The sequence below is a fragment of the Thamnophis sirtalis genome, unplaced genomic scaffold, assembly GCF_051295495.1.
Source record: "Thamnophis sirtalis isolate CommonGarterSnake01/CBP01778 unplaced genomic scaffold, rThaSir2_p1.2 scaffold_24, whole genome shotgun sequence".
NCBI lineage: Eukaryota > Metazoa > Chordata > Lepidosauria > Squamata > Natricidae > Thamnophis > Thamnophis sirtalis.
Window position 1 is genome coordinate 512,217 of NW_028261404.1, and position 19,985 is coordinate 532,201.

Below are 19,985 nucleotides of genomic sequence, written 5' to 3' on the forward strand. Positions count from 1 at the left end.
GAGGAACCTTTGCAGGGAACAGCTGAGGAATTTGTTCAGTTTCTGTCGGACAAAGTCACTCAGATACGGACGGACCTGGACTCCACTTGGGCAGTTCCTGCCGAGGTGCCGGGGGTGGGCCTTGATCGGATTTCTTGGATTGAGTTCCAACCTGTTACTCCTGAGGAAGTGGACAAGGCCATGGGAGCTGTAAGTGCCTCCACCTGATTACTGGACCCGTGTCCCTCTTGGCTGGTTTCTGCCAACAAGGAGGTTACACGAGGCTGGTTCCAGAGAATTATTAACACCTCTCTACAGGAGGGATCTTTCCCGCAGCCCCTAAAGGATGCGGTGGTGAGACCCCTTCTTAAGAAACCTTCTCTGGATCCAGCTATTCTTAATAACTATCGTCCAGTCTCCAACCTACCCTCTATTGCGAAGGTTGTTGAGAAGGTGGTGGCCTTTCAACTCCGACGGTCCTTGGATGAAGCTGACTATCTTGAGCCCTTCCAATCGGGTTTCAGGCCTGGTTATTCCACCAAAACTGCTTTGGTCGCGTTGACCGATGATCTCTGGCGGGCCAGGGATAGAGGATTTTCCTCTATCCTAGTGCTTCTTGACCTCTCAGCGGCCTTCGATACCATCGACCATGGTATCCTCTGCGAAGACTGGGGGAGGTGGGAGTGAGAGGCACCGTTTTACGGTGGTTCTCCTCTTACCTCTCTGACAGGTCGCAGTCGGTGTTGGTGGGAGGGCAGAGGTCAACCCCTAGGCCCCTCAAATATGGGGTGCTGCAGGACTCGGTCCTGTCCCCCCTCCTATTTAACATCTACATGAAGCCGCTGGGTCAGATCATTCGCCGGCACAGGATTAAGTACCACCAATACGCGGACAATACTCAATTGTATCTGTCCACCCCGTGCCAACTCAGTGAAGCAGTGGAAGTGATGTGCCAGTGCCTGGAGGCTGTTAGGGTCTGGATGGGAGTAAACAAGCTGGCACTCAATCCAGACAAGACCGAGTGGCTTTTGATGTTTCCTCCCAAGGATAGTCTGGATTTTCCATCTATCAGCCTGGGGGGTGAAAGCTTACACCCCTCAATGAGGGCTCGCAACTTGGGTGTCCTCCTGGATCCGCAGCTGACTTTAGAACATCATTTGTCTGCTATGACCAGGGGGGCCTTTGCCCAAGTTCGCCTGGTGCACCAGTTGCGACCCTATCTGGACCGGGAGGCACTTCAAATGGTCACTCATGCCCTTGTCACCTCAAGGCTTGATTACTGCAACACACTCTACATGGGGCTGCCCTTGAAGAGTGTTCGGAGACTGCAGTTTGTCCAGAATGCAGCCGTGCGAGCGATATCGTTATACCTATCCTCCGCGAGCTGCACTGGCTCCCTATTAATCTCCGGACGCGGTACAAAGTGCTGGTGATTACCTTTAAAGCCCTACATGGCACTAGACCTGGATATCTGAGAGACCGTCTCCTGCTACACACCTTCCAACGTCCAATAAGAACCCACAGGCTAGGCCTCTTCCGGGTACCATCGGCTGGATAATGCCGACTGGCGACTACTCGGGGGAGAGCCTTTTCTGTAGCTGCTACGGCTCTGTGGAACGAGCTACCAGCAGAGATCCGGACCCTTCCCACCCTCATGGCCTTCCAAAAAGCCACTAAGACCTGGCTGTTTCGACAGGCCTGGGGTTGCTGATTTCCAAATCAGGTGCAACTCCCAGTTAACCGAATGTATGTTGTGTTTTTTAAATTGTTTGTATTGTTTGTATTCTCCCCCTGTGTGTTATTTTACTTCATTTCGTATTTGTAAGCCGCCCGGAGTCCTCCGGGATTGGGCGGCATATAAACCCATTAAATTGCGAATTGCGAATTGCGAATTATCTTGATCTCCAATTTTTAGTCCAAAGTATGCAAAGTATACTTTTTTCACAAAGTGTGTAATATTCTACTGTTGCTTCAACACTGTATATTCACCACAGATGAAACAGGAACTGTCTGGCAAATTAATACACTTTCGCAGAGCCATAACATAACAGTTGAAGAATGACGAGCTAACATGAATTGCGATGAAAAAGTGTGAACAGCCTAGAACCAAGAACCTGATGATGATTCGTGCACAAGTGTGGCACAAGCAGGAGAGAGCAGCTCTGTGTCTGTACACGAGACGTCACAGTGCTGGCCACATCCCCTGCACTGTCCGGAGATGCTGCTATCTGCCCTGTGTCTCCCTCCCACTGGATTCTTCAGGAAAGATTAACCTCTTCTACCATTAGAAGCACAGACTTAAAACTTGCTTAGCTTATGTATATCTTGCTGACCATCAGATTTACAGTGCTATATTTTTTTTACATAACTCGGACAAACCCTTTAAGGTTTTTTGGCATTTTATATCTTAAGTGCACTTATGTGAATTAATTAATAGTAATTTGGACTTTAAATTTGGTTAAAAACCCATACTATAAAAAAAATACCAAAAATTAAAAAAAAGTTGATAAATTTGAAGACAATTTTGCATGTTGTGGCAAATCATGACGTCTAGGAGTTTTTTCAATATTTTATTTGTTTTCAGCACACCAAAATACATGCAAATTAGATGAAAATAATCAAACAGCTTTTTAGTCGCAGACTAAATTATTAATTATTAATCAAGGTCATAGGGTGTATCTGCTGAATTTTCCAATATGCACAGAGAATTTGATGGAAGACCTTTACAACATCTTTCAAGAGGTAGTCACTGATCCCTTCCAGAACAATATTTGGGTAGAATTTTGAGCTTTCTATAAATTCAGAATATTCTAAAACGTAGCACAAAAATATTGAAAATCTGGGAAAAAAGAATGCTTTCATTTTTTAATTTAACATTTTATTCAGAAGCTCAGAGTATTTCTAGGATACAATTTTGTCAGATATGTATGAAAATTGCCATGGCAACTGTACTTATGGATCACCTCTGAATTTCTATTCAAAAATGGTAAGTAACACTGAAATGTTTCAACCATGAGAACTACTTTTGGTGTTCTTACTCCTGGTTTTTAAAACATCTTAAATTATATAATAATTTATTGTACCTGCTTCTTATCCAAATAGTATGAATTTTAATATTAACATATTATTAGTATCAGATTAAACAAATTTATCTAAAGAAATATGCAGCAGAAAATATTAAAACTAGTAATCGAGCTAAAGGCACAATCCAATAAAAATACAATAGTAAATTAATCTGAGAAAATAGCTTTAAACTTACTTAGTATGAAAATCCTGTAGAATTTTCAAGATTTGGCAAAAAACCTCTGGATCCAATGATTTTTGGAAGAGGTTAGGATAAAGGCAAGGATCTATTTGCTTTGGAAGAACAAAGAAAAAACAGACTAATAATAGGAATATATTTATAAATCAGACCCTATATTTACTATTAATAGATTTCTTATTCTTACATAAAGCTTATTAAAATAAAATTCAAACATAATTTATTGCAACAATTAGTATTCAAATCATAGCACGTTACTATTAATTATCTTGGGAGCTTCTCTGTTTCTCAATAAGATTAATAATGGCAATCACCTTTCACAGTAAAACACAATGAATGCCTTTGAATGACAAGTGTTATCCCCACCTCACTCCTACAATTAACAGACAAAAATGCTGACCATTTTCTGAAGCACATTTCATAGTTCACATGGTGGTGAAATAAAGATCTGTCCATAAACTGGATATGTGATACCTGGATTCAAATTCATACTCAATGTAAAGGAATTAATTTCAATCTTGAAGAAGATACCAAAAGTCATTGAAGATGGACTTGAAGTAAAGATTACACAGTTCATAAATTGAAAAAAACTGTTAGAAATAAATTCAAAACAACCTTTATTTTCTTTAGTGTAAGATAGAACAGAAAACAATTTGAATAGGTCTTCGTATACGCTTCAAGGTGCTAGTCATTACTTATAAAGCCCTTCATGGTATTGGACCTGGGTACTTGAGAGACCGCCTGCTGCCAATTACCTCCAGACCGATTAGATCCCACAGATTAGGCCTCCTCCGAATTCCATCTACTGGCCAATGCCGATTGGCTACCACCCGGAGGAGGGCCTTCTCTGTGGCTGCTCCGGCCCTCTGGAACGAGCTCCCCGTGGAGATTCGGACCCTCACCACCCTCCAGGCTTTCCGCAAAGCCCTTAAAACCTGGCTGTTCCGACAGGCCTGGGGCTGATGAGTTCCCGTCCCCGCTCGAATTGTGTGGCTGTTGATTTTTTTAAAATTGTTGTGTTGTTTGTCCGTTGTCTTTTTTCCCTGTTTGTATCCCCCCCCCCCTTTACTTGGTTTGTGAGCCGCCCTGAGTCCCTCTGGGAATAGGGCGGCATAGAAATGCAATCAAATCAAATCAAATCAAAATCAAATAGGTTTTCAAGATTCTATTACAGCCAGGTTTACTTGAAGAAAAAGTTAAAGTTAACTAAAGTTTAGTTAAAGCTGAAATATTCAGCTTTATTTTTTGCTTTCCCTCAGCCCGAGTTCATTAACAAATGAAGCTTGCTTTGAGTATATATGTGTGAAACTTAATTATCTCTTAGATCCATTGAAGTAATTTTAATACAGACCACCCAGCCAAGCCAAAGAAATAGATGAACTCTTTGCTAATCAATTAACAAATGTATGAAGGAAACATACCACAGTAGCATGTGGGAGACTTTAACCACCCTGATATCAACTGGGAGATCGAACAGATTCCTAACCAACTTAGCTGACATCTTTGTGATCTAAAAGGTAGAGGAAGAAACTAGAGGAAAAACTATACTAGACCTAATTCTTACTAGCACAGAACAAATGATAGAGGGAGTTGAAGTTGTCAGAAATTTGGGCGAGTGATCACATCATACTGGAATTCAATTAAATGCAAATACAAGCAATAGAAAATAATCCAACCAGTGTCTTAAACTTTAAAAAAACTGATTTTCACAAACTCAGAGACAGCCTAAGCAAAACGTCATGGATAAAAATCCTAAAAGGGAAAACAACTCAAGGAGCATGGAAAACACTGAAATATATGTTCATTAAAGCCCAGTCTACAACAATACCACTGAAAAAGAAAAACAAGAGATCCAAGAAGAAACCAGCATTGTTGCACAAAGATCTCTCTGATAAACAGAAAAACAAAAAAGGGTAAGTACAAAAAACTGGAAAGAGGAAATAAGGCAGAATATCAGCAGACAGTCTAAATCTGAAAAGATGAAGTTAGGAAAGCAAAGGCTTGGAATGAACAAAGACTTGCAACAAAAGTCAAAGATAATAATAAAAAAAGTTTCTTTCAACATATAAATAACAAGGAAAAAAGTCAAGGAAACAGTTGGTCCATTAAAGAGAGAAGATGGCAAGGAAGTAACAGGCAGTAGAAAGAAAGCAGAGCTGCTTAACTCATTCTTTGCATCAGTCTTCACACAAAAAGAAACTATAGTCCAACCTACCAAAAACATAACTGTAAAAGACAGACTAGAAATAAAAATTAAAATAAACAAGAAAATAGTTAGAGAACACCCATCTGATCTTAATGAAATATAAATCACTAGGACCTGATGGATTACATCCCAGAAATATGAAGGAGATGGCAGATGTTATCTCAGAACCACTGTTATATTTTTAAAAAATCTTGGAGCACCAGGAAACTACCAGAGGATTGGAAAATAATTATTGATGTGGTTCCCATCTTCAAAAAAGAGGAAAATAAAACAGGCACAGGATACTACACACCAACCTAACATCAATACCAAGAAAGATACTGGGGGGAAAAAAAACCAATTAACAGATATGTGAACATCTAGAAACAAATAAAGTTGTAACAACTAGCCAGCACAGGTTTTTAAAAAAACAGATCATGCCAAAGCAATCTTATTTCATTCTTTGATAAAGTGATTAAATTAATAGACTAGCAAAATGCTGTGGACATAATATATTTAGACTTCAGCAAGGCATTTGACAAAGTAGACCACAAGCTACTTCTTGGTAAACTAGAAAAATGTGGAATAAACAACATCACCACCAGATGGATTTGTAACTGGCTGACAAATTGTACTCAATGAGTAGTCCTTAATGGTACTACATCTACATGGAGGGAAGTAAGCATGGGGTACTACAACGTTCACTCTTAGGCCCAGTACTCCGCAATAGCTTCATAAATGACTTAGATGAGGGAGTAGAAGGGGAACTCATCAAATTTGCAGAAGACACTAAGCTGGCAGGAATAGCCAACACCCCAGAAGACAAGTTCAGGATGATCTTGACAAACTTGAACAATGCGCCCTATCCAACAAAATGAAATTTAATGTTGAGAAAAGCAACGTTTTACACATGGGCAGGACCAAAGACAAAAGTACAGAGTAGGTGAAACCTGGCTCAAAAACTGTAAGTCTGAGAGGGAACACGGAGTCCTTGTGGACGATCACTTAAACATGAGTCTGCAGTAATGTATGGCAGCAGCCAAAAAAGCTAATGCAATCCGTGTGTCAACTTGTAAAGTGTTACCATGACTATTATCAAGTTGACATTGGAGGGAGAATTCCATGCATACCTTCGGCTAGAGTCAGATCCCATATTTCTACAGCCAGCATGTGGGGTGCAAAGTTCACAGCCTGCTGCAGCATCTTGTTGGTGGATATGATTTATGACACAGATTGAGGGGAGACACAGGGGTAAAGTGCAAAGTCCATTAACCAGATATCAGTTTTGGCTCTGCAGAAGAACATGCCAAAATGTTGATCCTAATAAATAAATGGATTTCTTCTGAACTTTGTCTCGAGGCTCGTAAATTAATTAAGTCATCTTTTGGAAACTTCACAGAGAGCTGAAACTGACTTTTAAAATCTATCAAGATTTCCGGGTTTCCTGAATCCCGGGCTCTCCAATCACTTCCTGATATTTGGGGTGCTTGGAGGAAAAATCAGGCAACCATGAGAGAAGGCGGATTATCGGAAGAAAGCCTGATTTCAGCTGGAGGAGAACATCAAACATCAAAGTTCCAGACATCCAAGCTGCGATGCCTTTCCCAGCGGCAGAAGCAAGAAAGGATGAGTACTGCTGGAAATTAGCCCCTAAGGCAGCTGTAGTTGAGTTCCCTTACCCCAATTCCCAGATAAAGGGAAGGGTCTCGAGCAAGCTGGCAAGGATGGACTGGATGTGGGACTGGGCACAAGCCAGGCTCCCAAAGCCCCAGATGGAATCACTGGGGAGTGCAATAGAGCAACTGAGGGAGGATTTTAACTGGACCACCCTTCATATGAGGGGCCATCATGCAACCCAAAAGAGAGGGGAGGGACATCTGATCCTGTTGAACGGAGGAGACGCAGACTGGAGTGCAGCCCCCCTCCTCCACCCAATAGAAGGAGAAGGAGCCCGAAACTGCAACCAGTGCCTCTCCCACTCAGCAAGCAGGTTGCCCAGGGCAGGCAACCCCCTCCCTCTCTCCGAATTAGAAGTGAGGAAGATGGCCAGCCACATCAGGCACAAGCATACAGATGCCAACAAGAGGTTGGAGGAGTAGTGCTGAATGACCCGCCCCAATTCAGGGAAAAGTTTGACAAGGACTCAGATCAGCTAGCTCTATTCCTTGATTCAGCTGATACCCACCTAGAACGCTATGGGCACCTCTACCCATCCCCCAGAGCCATGGTGAATACCATCGCAGAGGGGCTAGAGGGAGAAGCAAGGGAATGCTTAGCAGTCCTCCACAAGAGGAGAGCCCCCCAACTGCAAGACATAGATGACTTCCTGCAACTGCTAGAGGCCAGATTTGAGGCGGCGGAGGAGGACCCATAAGCGGAAGAGGAACTCAGCAACCTAAAGCAGTGGGGCCACCCCATCAAAGAGCACATCTGTGAATTTAGGAGGGTCATTGGAAGGCTACCCCTTTACCAGAGCGGCTGCTGGTGCATTTTTTCAGAACAAGCCAGGACAAGTAAATTGCTCAGGTAACGCATATCACGACATCCCAAATCGACTCTCTGAGTGGTTCCGAGTAGCAACAATGGGCTGCGCGCCAATGACATGAGAACGCAACATGGGAAAATGTCAAAAAAATGCTGGCTAAAGCAGCACAAACCTATAAGAAAGAGGCAGATAAACACCGGGCTCCGCAACGGACATTCCAGGTGGGAGAGAAAGTTTACCTCTCCACAAAATATTTGAGATTAAAACTCCCTAGCAAGAAACTGGGACCAAAGTTTATGGGACCATTACCCATAGTAAAGATCATCAACCCAGTTACAGTGCAATTGAAACTGCCTCGATTGCTGGGGAAGATACACCCAGCATTCCATAGTACCCTCTTAAAACCCGTGATTGGACACACTCTGACACCTGGGAGCTCCGGGGCCCTGTGGTCAAAGGGGGCCAAACCCATTATGAGGTTCAATGAGTCCTTGATTTGAGGTGGCACAGGAGACAACTCCAATACTTAATCAAGTGGAAGGGCTCCCCCTTATCAGCGGCATCTTGGATAAAAAGTAGGAATATCCAGGCTGATCGCCTTGTAGCAAAATTCCATGCAGAAAATCCAGGTAAGCCTGGCGGAGGAACGAAGTGAAGGGAGCCGAATGTCAACTTGTAAAGCATTACCATGACTATTATCAAGTTAACATTAGAGGGGGCTTCCGGGGGAGGGGCCTGCCATCGCCGGTGGCTCAACGGAGCTGCCCTCAGAGTTCTGGTCTGTATATCTACAAGATCTATAGATATCTCTCCTTTCAGGCAAGAAAGGAGCAGGGAGGAACTCAGTCGTTAGAATCCTCTTTGTAGTTCACAGCTTTTTGTTTTTCGCTGTGAACGGAGAAGAGGTTCAACAAAAGCTGTTTTTTTTTTACTCCAGCCAGATCTTCTCAGCTGTTTTTTTTCAGCTCAAGGCAGGTCGCCCCCCCCCCCCCAGGACAAAACTAAGCTATTTAAAATCAATCCGAGCAGCGACCATTCCTGAGAACCCTTTTTTATTATTATTATTCAAAATACCAGCTTCAATTTTATAAAAAACTCTTGTCTAACTGCTTTTCAAAATGGCGATTTTATAGCTTCCGCATTTGATATATGATATATTTAATTAGCCCTGTTTTCCTGAAGACTTCTCTTTACTAATTGCCAAAAGTTTATTGAAAGTATTTTATCTTAAATCAAGGTGAGCAGAGACTTTGTTTGTTTCCTTTTTATAATGGCTCCCAAATCAAAGCAGTCTAAACGTATTTTTAACAATACATCCCAAGCAATTGCTACAAAGCCGCAGCTTTTGCCTTCTACGCCCTCTACTGGAGATTTGTTAACGAAAGAATTTCTTTTTGAAACTCTTAAAGAATTTAGAGAGGAAATGAAGCAACTTATCTCGGAATTTTGTGATAAGCTTGATGCCAGATTGCTCAAACAAAGGAGGATATGATCGGGGTCATAACTGTAATGACAGATTATATTGCAGGAATGGAAGATAAACTGGAGCTTTTGGAAGAAGCTAATTCTAATCTGACATCTAAAATTGAAATGTTGCAACAGGAAGTTGAAAACGCAGAAAGACAACTTGTTATGACAAATTATAAAAAGACTGCGTTTGCAATAAGAGTTAGGGGATTGCGTGAAAATGAACAGGAGAATTTGAAACAGACCTTTTTTGAGGCTTTCAGTCGTTTGGTGGGAAGTCCGGGACTCAACTTTGATTGGCAGATCCAAAAAATTTACCGCCATAATTCGTGGGCAGCAAAACAGAGACAGCTTCCGAGAGATATAATTATATATTTTGCTACAAGAGAATCCAGAAACGCGATACTACAAGAGTTTTACAATAACAGGCTGCGAATTGATGGACAGGACTTGATCGTTTTCAAAGAAATACCACCCCAAATGTTAAGAGCCAGGAGAGACTATGCTTTTCTAACTAAAGAACTCAGAAATAATCAGATACAGTACAGATGGGAGGTGCCATTTGGTATTACAGTTACACTTGATGACCAAAAACATCGCCTCAATTCTGTTTGGGAAGCCCGAGACTTTTACTATAAGATCCTAAAGGCGGGACTTCCTGAATTACCCGGACTTGGACAAAGACAAGGAGAAGTAGAAGAGAAACAACAAAACACACAACTACAAGGCGGGAGGTATCGTTTTCCCCCTCCGGAAGGGCAGAAGAGCAGAGAACAAGGATTTAGTTATGCTTCCAAAACATTTGCTTAATTTTAATTTGAATAATACTTTGTGACTTCTGTCTTGTATAAAATGGTATAGTGGTATACCGATGAAGAGACATTAAGGCTGAAAGAAATGACGCTGATTTCCTCGGAAAATATATTGTATGAGACTTAAAAAAAGACTTGATGGATAACTCTGAACTTTTATATAAATTGTTTATGATTTATTTTCTAGGGTGAGGAGGGTGAAGTTGTGGTTTAGGTTGAATAGAGTTGGGACGCCTGGTGTAGATGGGAGGGTAGTGAAGGTTCAATTAGAGCTTATTTTGAGCCAGAAAGTAAGTTGATTTTTATATAAACTGTTATTGGAATATAATGTCTGGAAGGATATACCCAGGGAGTGTGCAGGAAGGCGGAGCAAATATGAGAGGAGTACGGATGAAAATAAAATACATATATGGACACGGGTGAGGTAGGATGAGAAGAGTTGGAAAAGGAAACCGAGAGAAGTATTTGAGATTTGTTTAAACTGCTTTTTAGAGAAGGAGGTAAAAGGGACAAATTAAAGGTTTGGAAATAGACAGATATTTAGACAAAGAGATAAGGTCCCTAGCTAGAGTAGAATTCTATTTGATTAACTTATTTGGTTTCAATATAGTTTGAAATCCTGCAAGTAATAAATTAATTAAGATTAGGAATGATGTACATTGTTTAAGTTTTAATAATGATGGGAAGCTGAGTTCAATGTAGAGAGTTTATTGATTTTTTCCTTTTTTTCTTTTTTCTTTTTTTATTCCTTTTTTTTCCCCTTTATCTTTTATCTTTTAATTTTTAATCTATTTGGTTTCAATATACTCTAGACTGTGTTTGATAAAAAACTATGCCGGGCATGGGATCTGGGAAGTCGGAAGGGGGCTTGGGAGGGGGGTTTACTGGGGGGAGGGGGGAGGGGGGAAATATAGTTTCAATTTCCAAAACAATAAGAATGCACTTGTATACTGCTGCTCTTTTTTCTTTTTTTTCTCTTTTCCTTTTATTTTCCTTTTTTTTCTTTTCTTTCAATTTTAGTATAAAATACAAATCAAATAGATTAATGAATAGTAGAAATACACCGAAGCGAGGAGTAGAGGGAAAGAAGAGGGAGGAGTAGAGAGGGAGTGAGAGGGGAATGTAAGGAGGGTGAGATGGAGGGAAGGGGAGAAAGGAATGTCTGAGGGGGAGGGGAAGTAGAAGAGGGGGATGCTGGAGGGGAGAAATGAAAGCTGGAGGGGGAGAAGAAAGGGTGTGTGGAGGATGAAGTGTTATGTTGGTTTTCTATAGTGGAATAGAAGATGAGTTGTGTTTATTATTTTTTTAATTGCACAGTATATAAGTGATTGTATAAAATGAAAATGAAAATGAAATAAAACAGTTAATAATCAAGTTAACATTAGAGGGAGAATTCCACGCATACCTTCGGCCAGAGTTGGATCTCATATTTCTACAGCCGGCCTGTGGGGTGCAAAATTCACAGCCTGCTGCAGCACCTCGTTGGTGGATATGATTTATGACACAGACTGAGGGGAGGGGAGGGGAGACACTGGGGTAAAGTGCAAAGACCATTAACCAGATATCAGTTTCGGTCACGGAGAAGAATATGTCAAAATGTTGATCCTAATAAATGACTGGATTTCTTTTGAACTTTGCCTCAAGGCTCGTAAATTAATTAGGTAATCTTTTGGAAACTTCACATCTTGGTTGTATAAAGAGGCATATAATCAAAATCACATGAAGTATTAGTACCACTTTATAAAGCTTTAACAAGACCACACCTAGAATACAGCATCCAGTTTTGGTCACCACATTATAAAAAAGATGTTGAGACTTTGGAAAAAGTGCAAAAAAGAGCAACCAAGATGATTAAAGGCTTGAGACTAAAACATGAAGAATGGTTGCAGAATTTGGGTTTGGCTAGTCTAGAGAAAAGAAGGACTGGGGGGACATGATAGCAGTACTCCAGAATTTGAGAGGCTGCCACAAAGAGGAAGAGGTCAATTTATTATTGAAAGCACCAGAGGGCAGGACAAGAAACAATGGGTGAAAACTTATAAAGGAGAAAAGCAACCTGGAAATAAAGAGAAATTTCCTAATAGTGAGGACAAAGTGGAAAAGCTTGCCGTCAGAAGTTGTAAGTGCTTCATCACTGGATGTTTTTAAGAAGAGACTGGACAGCCACTTGTCTGAAATGGTACAGGATTTCATGCTTAAGCAGGGAACTGGACTAGAAGACTTTCAAAGTCCATTCCAGCTCTATTCTGATTTTCATTCTAAAATTTTCAAGTTTCAGTTTCAAATGTGAACACAACAACTTTGTAGGTTGATAAAATCAATTTAACTGAGGTATTATTGTCAGCCCTGAAAATCCCCAGAAAACAATCTCCAAAACAAGTCCGCTGGGCGTTGTAGTTCAGGAGATTTAAATTCGAACTGAGGTATATCCCTGCAGGAAAGAACCTACTAGATGCCTTGTCAAGAAAGCCACAGTTTGACAGCCGGAGGGAAGAGGTGATTCACACCATCATTCCTCCTAAACAACTAGCAGCACAAGTCAGCACCAGAGGCCAGAACAAACAGCCACGTGGTCCCAACCAGGACAAACTGACAGCCACACTCACCGACTACAAAGACGTCTTAACTATGAGAAATGGACTTGCCTGAAAAGAATCCACAATATACGTTCCTCTAACACTAGAAGTGTTACAGCGCAGTCATGATGTGAAGTTAGGAGGCTACTTTGGATTCCTAAAGACTCTCCACCTTGCCAGGCATCAATTCTGGTGGCCAAAAATGAAGGCAGAAGTGGAGGACTATGTAAAGAGTTGTGCCACATGTGCAGCCATGAAAATAAGACCGGGCAAGCCCACTGGGCTACTGCAACAGATAGCCAACCCCAGCCGACCTTGGGAAGAGATTGCAATGGATTTCATCGTTGAGCTCCAGAAAGTGGTGGGAACACAGTAATTTGGACAGTCATTGATTTGTTTTCTTCGCTTGCTCAGCTAACAAGCTAGCAAAGATGTTTGTCAAGCACATCTATCGCCTGCATGATATACCCCGGAGAATCATCTCTGACTGAGGAGTCCAGTTTACCGCCAAGTTCTGGAGGGAGTTCCTGAGGTCCATTGGGTCTATGCAAGGACTTAGCTCAGCTTTCGATCTGAGCACGAGCAGGGCAGCAGAATGTACAAACGCAATGGTCGAACAATACATCGGTTGTTATGTGGATTACCAATAGGACAACTGGTCCGATTTGCTACCATTTGTCAAAGTAGCGTACAACAACGCTGTCCATAGCAGGACTGGATTAATCCCTTTCCAAGTTACCAGCGGCATGGAATTTGTTCGTATGCCTGAGCTGCCCAGAGAGCTTCCCTCCTCAATGTCATTGATTGAATGGATGGACTCTCTCAAAAAGGGGTGGGAAAATACCAAAAAAGTCCTGGCAGATGCGTTGGAAGAATATAAGAAACAAGCAGACAAGCACTGCTTGCTCCAACCCCCCCTTGCATCTGGGGGATAAAGTTTTTCTATCGACCAAATAAATACGGTTGAGGATGCCTAGCAAGAAATTAGAATTGAAATTTTTAGGTTCCTCCCCAGTAGTCAAAATAATTAACCCAGTTACAGTTCAGCTCAGCCTGCCTAGAATTCTAGGGAAGATACACCGTTTTCCATTGTGAAACCTGTGATTGGGTCTAGTTTGTAATAATGCAAGGAGTAACGCATTACGAAGTGAAAAAAATATTAGACTCTATACATGATATAGAGGTCGATTACAATATTTAGTATATTGGAAGGGGTACCCTTTGTCAGAAGCTACGTGAGTAAAAAGTTGGAATGTGAAAGCTGACAGATTAGTGAAGCAGTTTCATGAAAAATTTCCATATGAGCCAAAGGGTCCCCCCCTGGGGAGTGGAAGAGGTGGTTAGTTAGGTAATGTTAACCCCCTGCATTATTCTCTTTACAGGACACATGTGTCTTCTGAAGGGAGGCTGCCTATCACATCTGGAAGCCATCTTTTCCTTTTTGGATTTCAGGCCTGCCACACTTTCTACTGTGGAAAATGGGAGGGGGGATTATACAGAGTTGGGTGATATGTAGCCATAACATTATTCTTTCTCAGAAAGTCAAGATCGCTTTTGTCCGTGCACCTGGACGGATGTGGATGGGAGGAATCTGTCTTTGTGGCAATGAAGGATTGGACCATGTGATAGACTTGTGGGTGTTGGGGCAGGGTCTTGAACTTTCAATTGGGTGGGAAAACCTGGAAGTTTTCCCAAATGTGCCAACATGACATTTTTAATAAAGTGGAACTTTGAGGAAACACAAGCCTTTCTTTCATTGGGTGTGTTTTTTGGAACCCTGACACTGTAACTATCTCTGCCACCTCTGAGCTAAAATTTGGCATTTACTTACTGGTATAATAAACTTGCTCTGTTATAAATCATTCAATATGAAACATTCTACTTTCTAAAAGTAGAATCCCAGTAATTTTGTAATTCAAGAATACAAAAATATAAGATAAATCAAATAGAATATGTATTTTTTTTCAAAGAAAGATGCCAGTATACTTGCACTATTAAGCTATACTTAATAATATCATTTTCTGAACCCCTTCAAGTCAGTTTTGACTTCTGCAAACTGCTCTGACAAATCCCTGCAACTTTCCTGGCAAGATTTCAGAAGTGGTTTGCCATTCCTTATATCCTGTGGCTGAGAGAGTGTGATTGGCCCAAGGTCATCCAGCTGGCTTTGTCACTAAGGCAGGATTCAGACTCCCAGTTTCTAGTTGATGCCTTAACCACCAAACCAAACTGGTTTTTGAAATCAAATTTGTTAAATGCCAAAAATTTGGAATAAACTAGTGACCACAGAAAGAATGAGTCATCTTACCTTCAAATATGTATACAATTGATCGGGGTAACTTTTTAATTTTCGGAAATCTGATTCAAGTTGGAAAGAATTCATAGGGACTGGAGGCACAGAAAATTCAGACACAGAAGAAATAATGTATTTTTTTGTCTTAGCTTGCTTTTTTAAAGCACAAGGCTGAAGTGATGGTTTTTCCTTCACCGTATTTGTGGTAATGGATCTAAAAATATTAAGGCAGAGAATTTTTGTTAATGGTTAAATATTTTGCCTTAGGAAATATATACAATTACCTGTTTAGAGTACATGGTACCATGTCAAAAGTAGCATTAGAACCTCTGAAAGAATGAAAACGTTAAATTGTCATTTGTGTATTAAATTATGCAAATTTTCTTATGTAATTAAGCTTAAATGTGGTTGACTCAGCCTTCCATCCTTCTGAGGACCCAGATCGTTGGGGGCAATAGGCTAACTCTGTAAACTGCTTAGAGGGCTGTAAAAGCACTGTGAAGCGGTATATAAGTCTGAGTGCTATTGCTAAAACTGTAGATATGTAAATAAGCAGTTGAAACGCTGAACTAGATTCTTAAGCTGATGTTTAATTTTAAAGGGTTACAAAAAGTAGTGCTTTTGGCACAAATTCATGCATAGGATATTTCTTTTAGAAAGCCTTTCAACAAAAAAATTGATAATATTCTGTTCTAAAAAATATAAACCTACTCGGTCAACAAAGCATCACCAATTTCTTCTATTTTCAGCAGCTTTGTTTTGGGAGTCCCAGATGAAGAGAAATCTTCATTTTGATTCTTAATAGATATTAATTCCTGTGTTTCACTTGGGTTATCAAAAACAGATTGAATAGGTTCAGATTCTCTGGTGGGCATCAAATGTGCACATAACACATCATTATTGATTTCCTCAATGTTTATTCTTCTTAAAGGTTTCTAAATAAATAAAAACAACCCAGCAATGAATTAACATAGAAACACACATTTACATATAATGAGCAACATTTCTAAAGAATAACTATATCTTAATGAAAACACAGAATATTTTGTCTGTCTCCTCCACAGAAATAATCTAAGGGAAATGTTGCATCCTATCTATCAATCTTATCACAAAGGTAGAAAGAAGAAAATAACTGAAATTTCACTCCTTTAAATAATTATACTTTTTATGCCTGATTTTTCAGTGACTTGAATATAATATTAAAATGAAAGTTTATCATTATTTGAATGTGAAAAGGGAGAATGAGATAAAGAACAGCAGGAGAGAATAAACTAGAATTCCACATTTTTGTGTTGGCCAATTCCTGAATTGAGGGGTGCTTGATGCACTCTGAGCTTGGTTATGTTCTTGCAGCTGTTTCATTTTGGGTAATTAAATGTCTGCAAGAAAACAACCAAGCTCAGAGAGCACCAAGGACCCCTCATTTCAATCCTAACAAATATTCTTTATTAATTCCTGACTTATCAACATTTGAAGACTAGCAACTATGGTTTTAAAATCAGCTACAACCCATTTGCTTTGTTCCTGACAGCCAAGTGTAATCTGTTACCAACAATACCCAATATACTGAGTCCAAGAACTTGATATTGGTATTTTTACTGTGGACTTTATGACTTAATACTGTGGTGCATTTTTAATTTTTCTTTTCACTTTCTACACATTTGTGTAATATCTTACCTGATGAAGAGCTTCTAGGTAATTCAAAAATGTTCATGCTCTTTTGACTAACTTTGTTTAGTTCTAATACATGTTTTGCCCACCTATGGATTTTAATGATGCCATCCTCATTTCAAACTCAAGAGAATTATAACTGATTATAATTATAACTGGCCAGGATTTGCAATTAACTTAAATAAATTCTGGGTTAGATTCAATAGCATTGGTTGGCTTTTCCAGCAAGCCGGCCTGGCCTGAACAAAATAAAATAAATGATTGATTATTGTTAATTTTAATCGAATTTTAAATGTTATTGTTAACCTTAATTGGGTTTATTTTTTGGATACTCTATCTAATTTTTTTTTAACTTTTGTGATATGTTTTTTTTTTAATGTTGTACGTCCTTGGGAGAAGGGCGGCATATAAATCAAACAAACAAACAGGGTGCTTTGAACTGGATAAGTGAACCTGAATCCTGGATAATTTATTCAGTTTTATTATCAATTCTGTTGTTATCTACTAAACCCACCATTCCCTCATTATTATATACAAGTATTTGATTACTGGTAAATGCATAAGAGAGACAGGATTGGAGTCAGAAACGAGTAACTTCAACTATTATGCCAAATTGCTTAGCCTTACAGAAATACTACACACAAAAAAACCATCCTCACAATTTATCCTTTCTTGCATCCTTCCTCATTAATACTTAAGCCCCTCCTCCCACCTTTTAACGTCACATTTTAAACTATTTTTGTTCTATTTAAAATATTTATATTTAAACAAATAAACCAATACTACTTACAGCTGATCTCAGATGCAAGGGTTTATCAATCGGTTTTACCAGATTTTGTATTTCTGATTCATTCTGTGGTAGTCCAAAATATTCAGTGTCTGACAAAAAGCCTTTTGCGATTAACTCCTTAAAGGAAAGATTAGTAAAATAAATATCCATGGAAATCTAAAGAAGTTAATACCCACAAAATATCCAGATTAAAAGCAATTAATTGCTGTTGCAAGATGGTATTAAAATACACAAGCATAAGCACACATACATTTTTAAGCTTTGTTATTTCATTCATTGCTTGCTTATTTCCAGGTTCCAGCTTCAGGACACTTTTGAAATCTAGGAAAGGCAAATAATAATAATAATAATAATAATAATAATAACAACAACAACAACAACAACAACAACAACAATAATAATTTAGCTTTCAATACATTTTTATGAAAGACACAAGTAAGTGTGTTTCTTCCAAAATACATATTTATTTACAATGGTACAGTTACATCTCTAAAGGGTAAGCACTTGGCAGTTTCACTAACTTCAACAGGACTTCCAAAACATTTGAAATGCCCAATGGCCAACTAATTAAATGCAACGAAAATGAAGCCTACAAATACTTAGGCATTCTGCAGTTGGATAACATCAAGCATGGAGAAGTAAAAACTATTGTCAGGCAAGAGTACACCAACAGTGTTAGGAAAATTTTGAAATCTAAATTGAAAGGTGGAAATACAATCAAGGCCATAAATACCTGGGCAATACCAGTTATAAGATACACAGCTGCTATAGTTAACTGGACACAAGCTGATTTGGACATTTTGGACCGAAAAACCAGGAAACTAATGACAAGGCACTACAGTTTACATCCACGTGGTGATACTGATAGATTATATCTGCCCCGAAAATCAGGTGGCAGAGGATTATTACAAGTGAAGCAAACAGTTGAAGAAGAAAAACATGCACTGGCTGATTATTTAAAAGAAAGTCAAGAACATCTATTAATCGAAGTAAAGAACAAAAAACTACTGAAGGTCCAACAGACAAAACAAGAATACAGAAAACATGTGATAAAATCAAGAATGGAAAGTTGGCAGAACAAAGCACTGCATGGCCAATTTCTGGAAAAAATAAAAGATAAAGTGGACAGTGAACAAACTTGGTTATGGTTAACCACAGGTACATTAAAGAAAGAAACAGAGTCACTAATCTTGGCTGCGCAAGAACAAGCTATCCGCACAAATGCCATTAAGGCCAAAATCGAAAAATCCTCTGATGATGCCAAATGCAGACTTTGCAAAGAAGCTGATGAAACTGTTGATCACATACTCAGCTGCTGTAAAAAAATCGTGCAGACTGATTATAAATTGTGGCACAATTCAGTAGCACAAATGATCCATTGGAATTTGTGCAAAAATTATAATATTAAAACAGCAACAAACTGGTGGGAACATCAGCCTGAAAAAGTCACCGAAAATCAGATGGTCAAGATCTTGTGGGTTTTCCGTATACAAACGGACAAAATACTGGCGCATAATACACCAGACATCACACTGGTTGAGAAAAATAAGGTCACAATCATAGACATCGCAATACCAGGTGATAGCAGGGTCGCCGAGAAGGAACATGAAAAAATCGCAAAATATCAGGACTTAAAAATCGAAATTCAACGACTATGGCACAAACCAGCAGTGGTAATTCCAGTGGTAATTGGCACACTGGGTGCTATTCCAAAAGCACTGGAATTACATTTGAAACAGTTAAAAATTGACAAAATCACCATCAGTCAAATGCACAAGCCGCACTGCTTGGATCTGCACGCATATTACGAAAATACGTTACGACGTCCTAGGCCCCTGGGTGGGGCCCGACTAGTAACCAATGCCAAATCCGGCGAAACAACTGGCCGCTGTGATACAATTGTGTAATAATAATAATTTAGCTTTCAATACATTTTTATGAAAGACACAAGTAAGTGTGTTTCTTCCAATATACACATTTATTTACAATGGTACAGTTACATCTCTAAAGGGTAAGCAATTGGCAGTTTCACTAACTTCAACAGGACTTCCAAAACATTTCTCTGATTAAAACCAATAGGATTTTTGTAATAGTAACATTATCTGTTCTTTAATTCTTAAGTTACTAAAAAGCAACTAGAGAAAATTTGGTTCATAAAAGCTAAAATATTATGCTACTGTACATCACAGCATTTTGAATTCCTGAAAGCTATTGTTGGATTGGAGCTGCTTCCTTCAAAGAGTGGATAGAGAAAAGGACAACATTAAACAGGGACACAATCGTACCTTGCATAGCTTCTTTTAGTTTTCCAAGGGCAGCTCTAGCTGTGCCTCTTCTGGCAAATGCTTTAGAATATGAAGAATCAAATAACACAGCTCGAGTGCAATCTTCCTCTGCTTCTTCATATCTTATTGATAAAGAGTTGTTTGTTTAAAAAAATAGTTATTATAGCATAATTTAATACA

General features: G+C 39.5%; 1 protein-coding gene across 10 annotated transcripts in view; it reads right to left on the reverse strand.

The window, feature by feature from the left end:
• LOC106543408 (RNA polymerase II-associated protein 3-like) overlaps positions 1–19,985 on the reverse strand; it is a 42,021-nt gene that overhangs the window by 4,052 nt on the left and 17,984 nt on the right. For all 10 annotated transcript variants that reach the window (XM_087703135.1, XM_087703131.1, XM_087703129.1 and 7 more), the window contains 6 exons: positions 19,806–19,927; positions 17,771–17,841; positions 17,521–17,637; positions 15,771–15,994; positions 15,075–15,273; positions 3,239–3,336 (listed from right to left, as the gene is read on the reverse strand). In XM_087703135.1, coding sequence (XP_087559261.1) covers positions 3,239–3,336; positions 15,075–15,273; positions 15,771–15,994; positions 17,521–17,637; positions 17,771–17,841; positions 19,806–19,927 — 831 coding nt within the window. The remainder of the gene's footprint in view (positions 1–3,238; positions 3,337–15,074; positions 15,274–15,770; positions 15,995–17,520; positions 17,638–17,770; positions 17,842–19,805; positions 19,928–19,985) is intronic.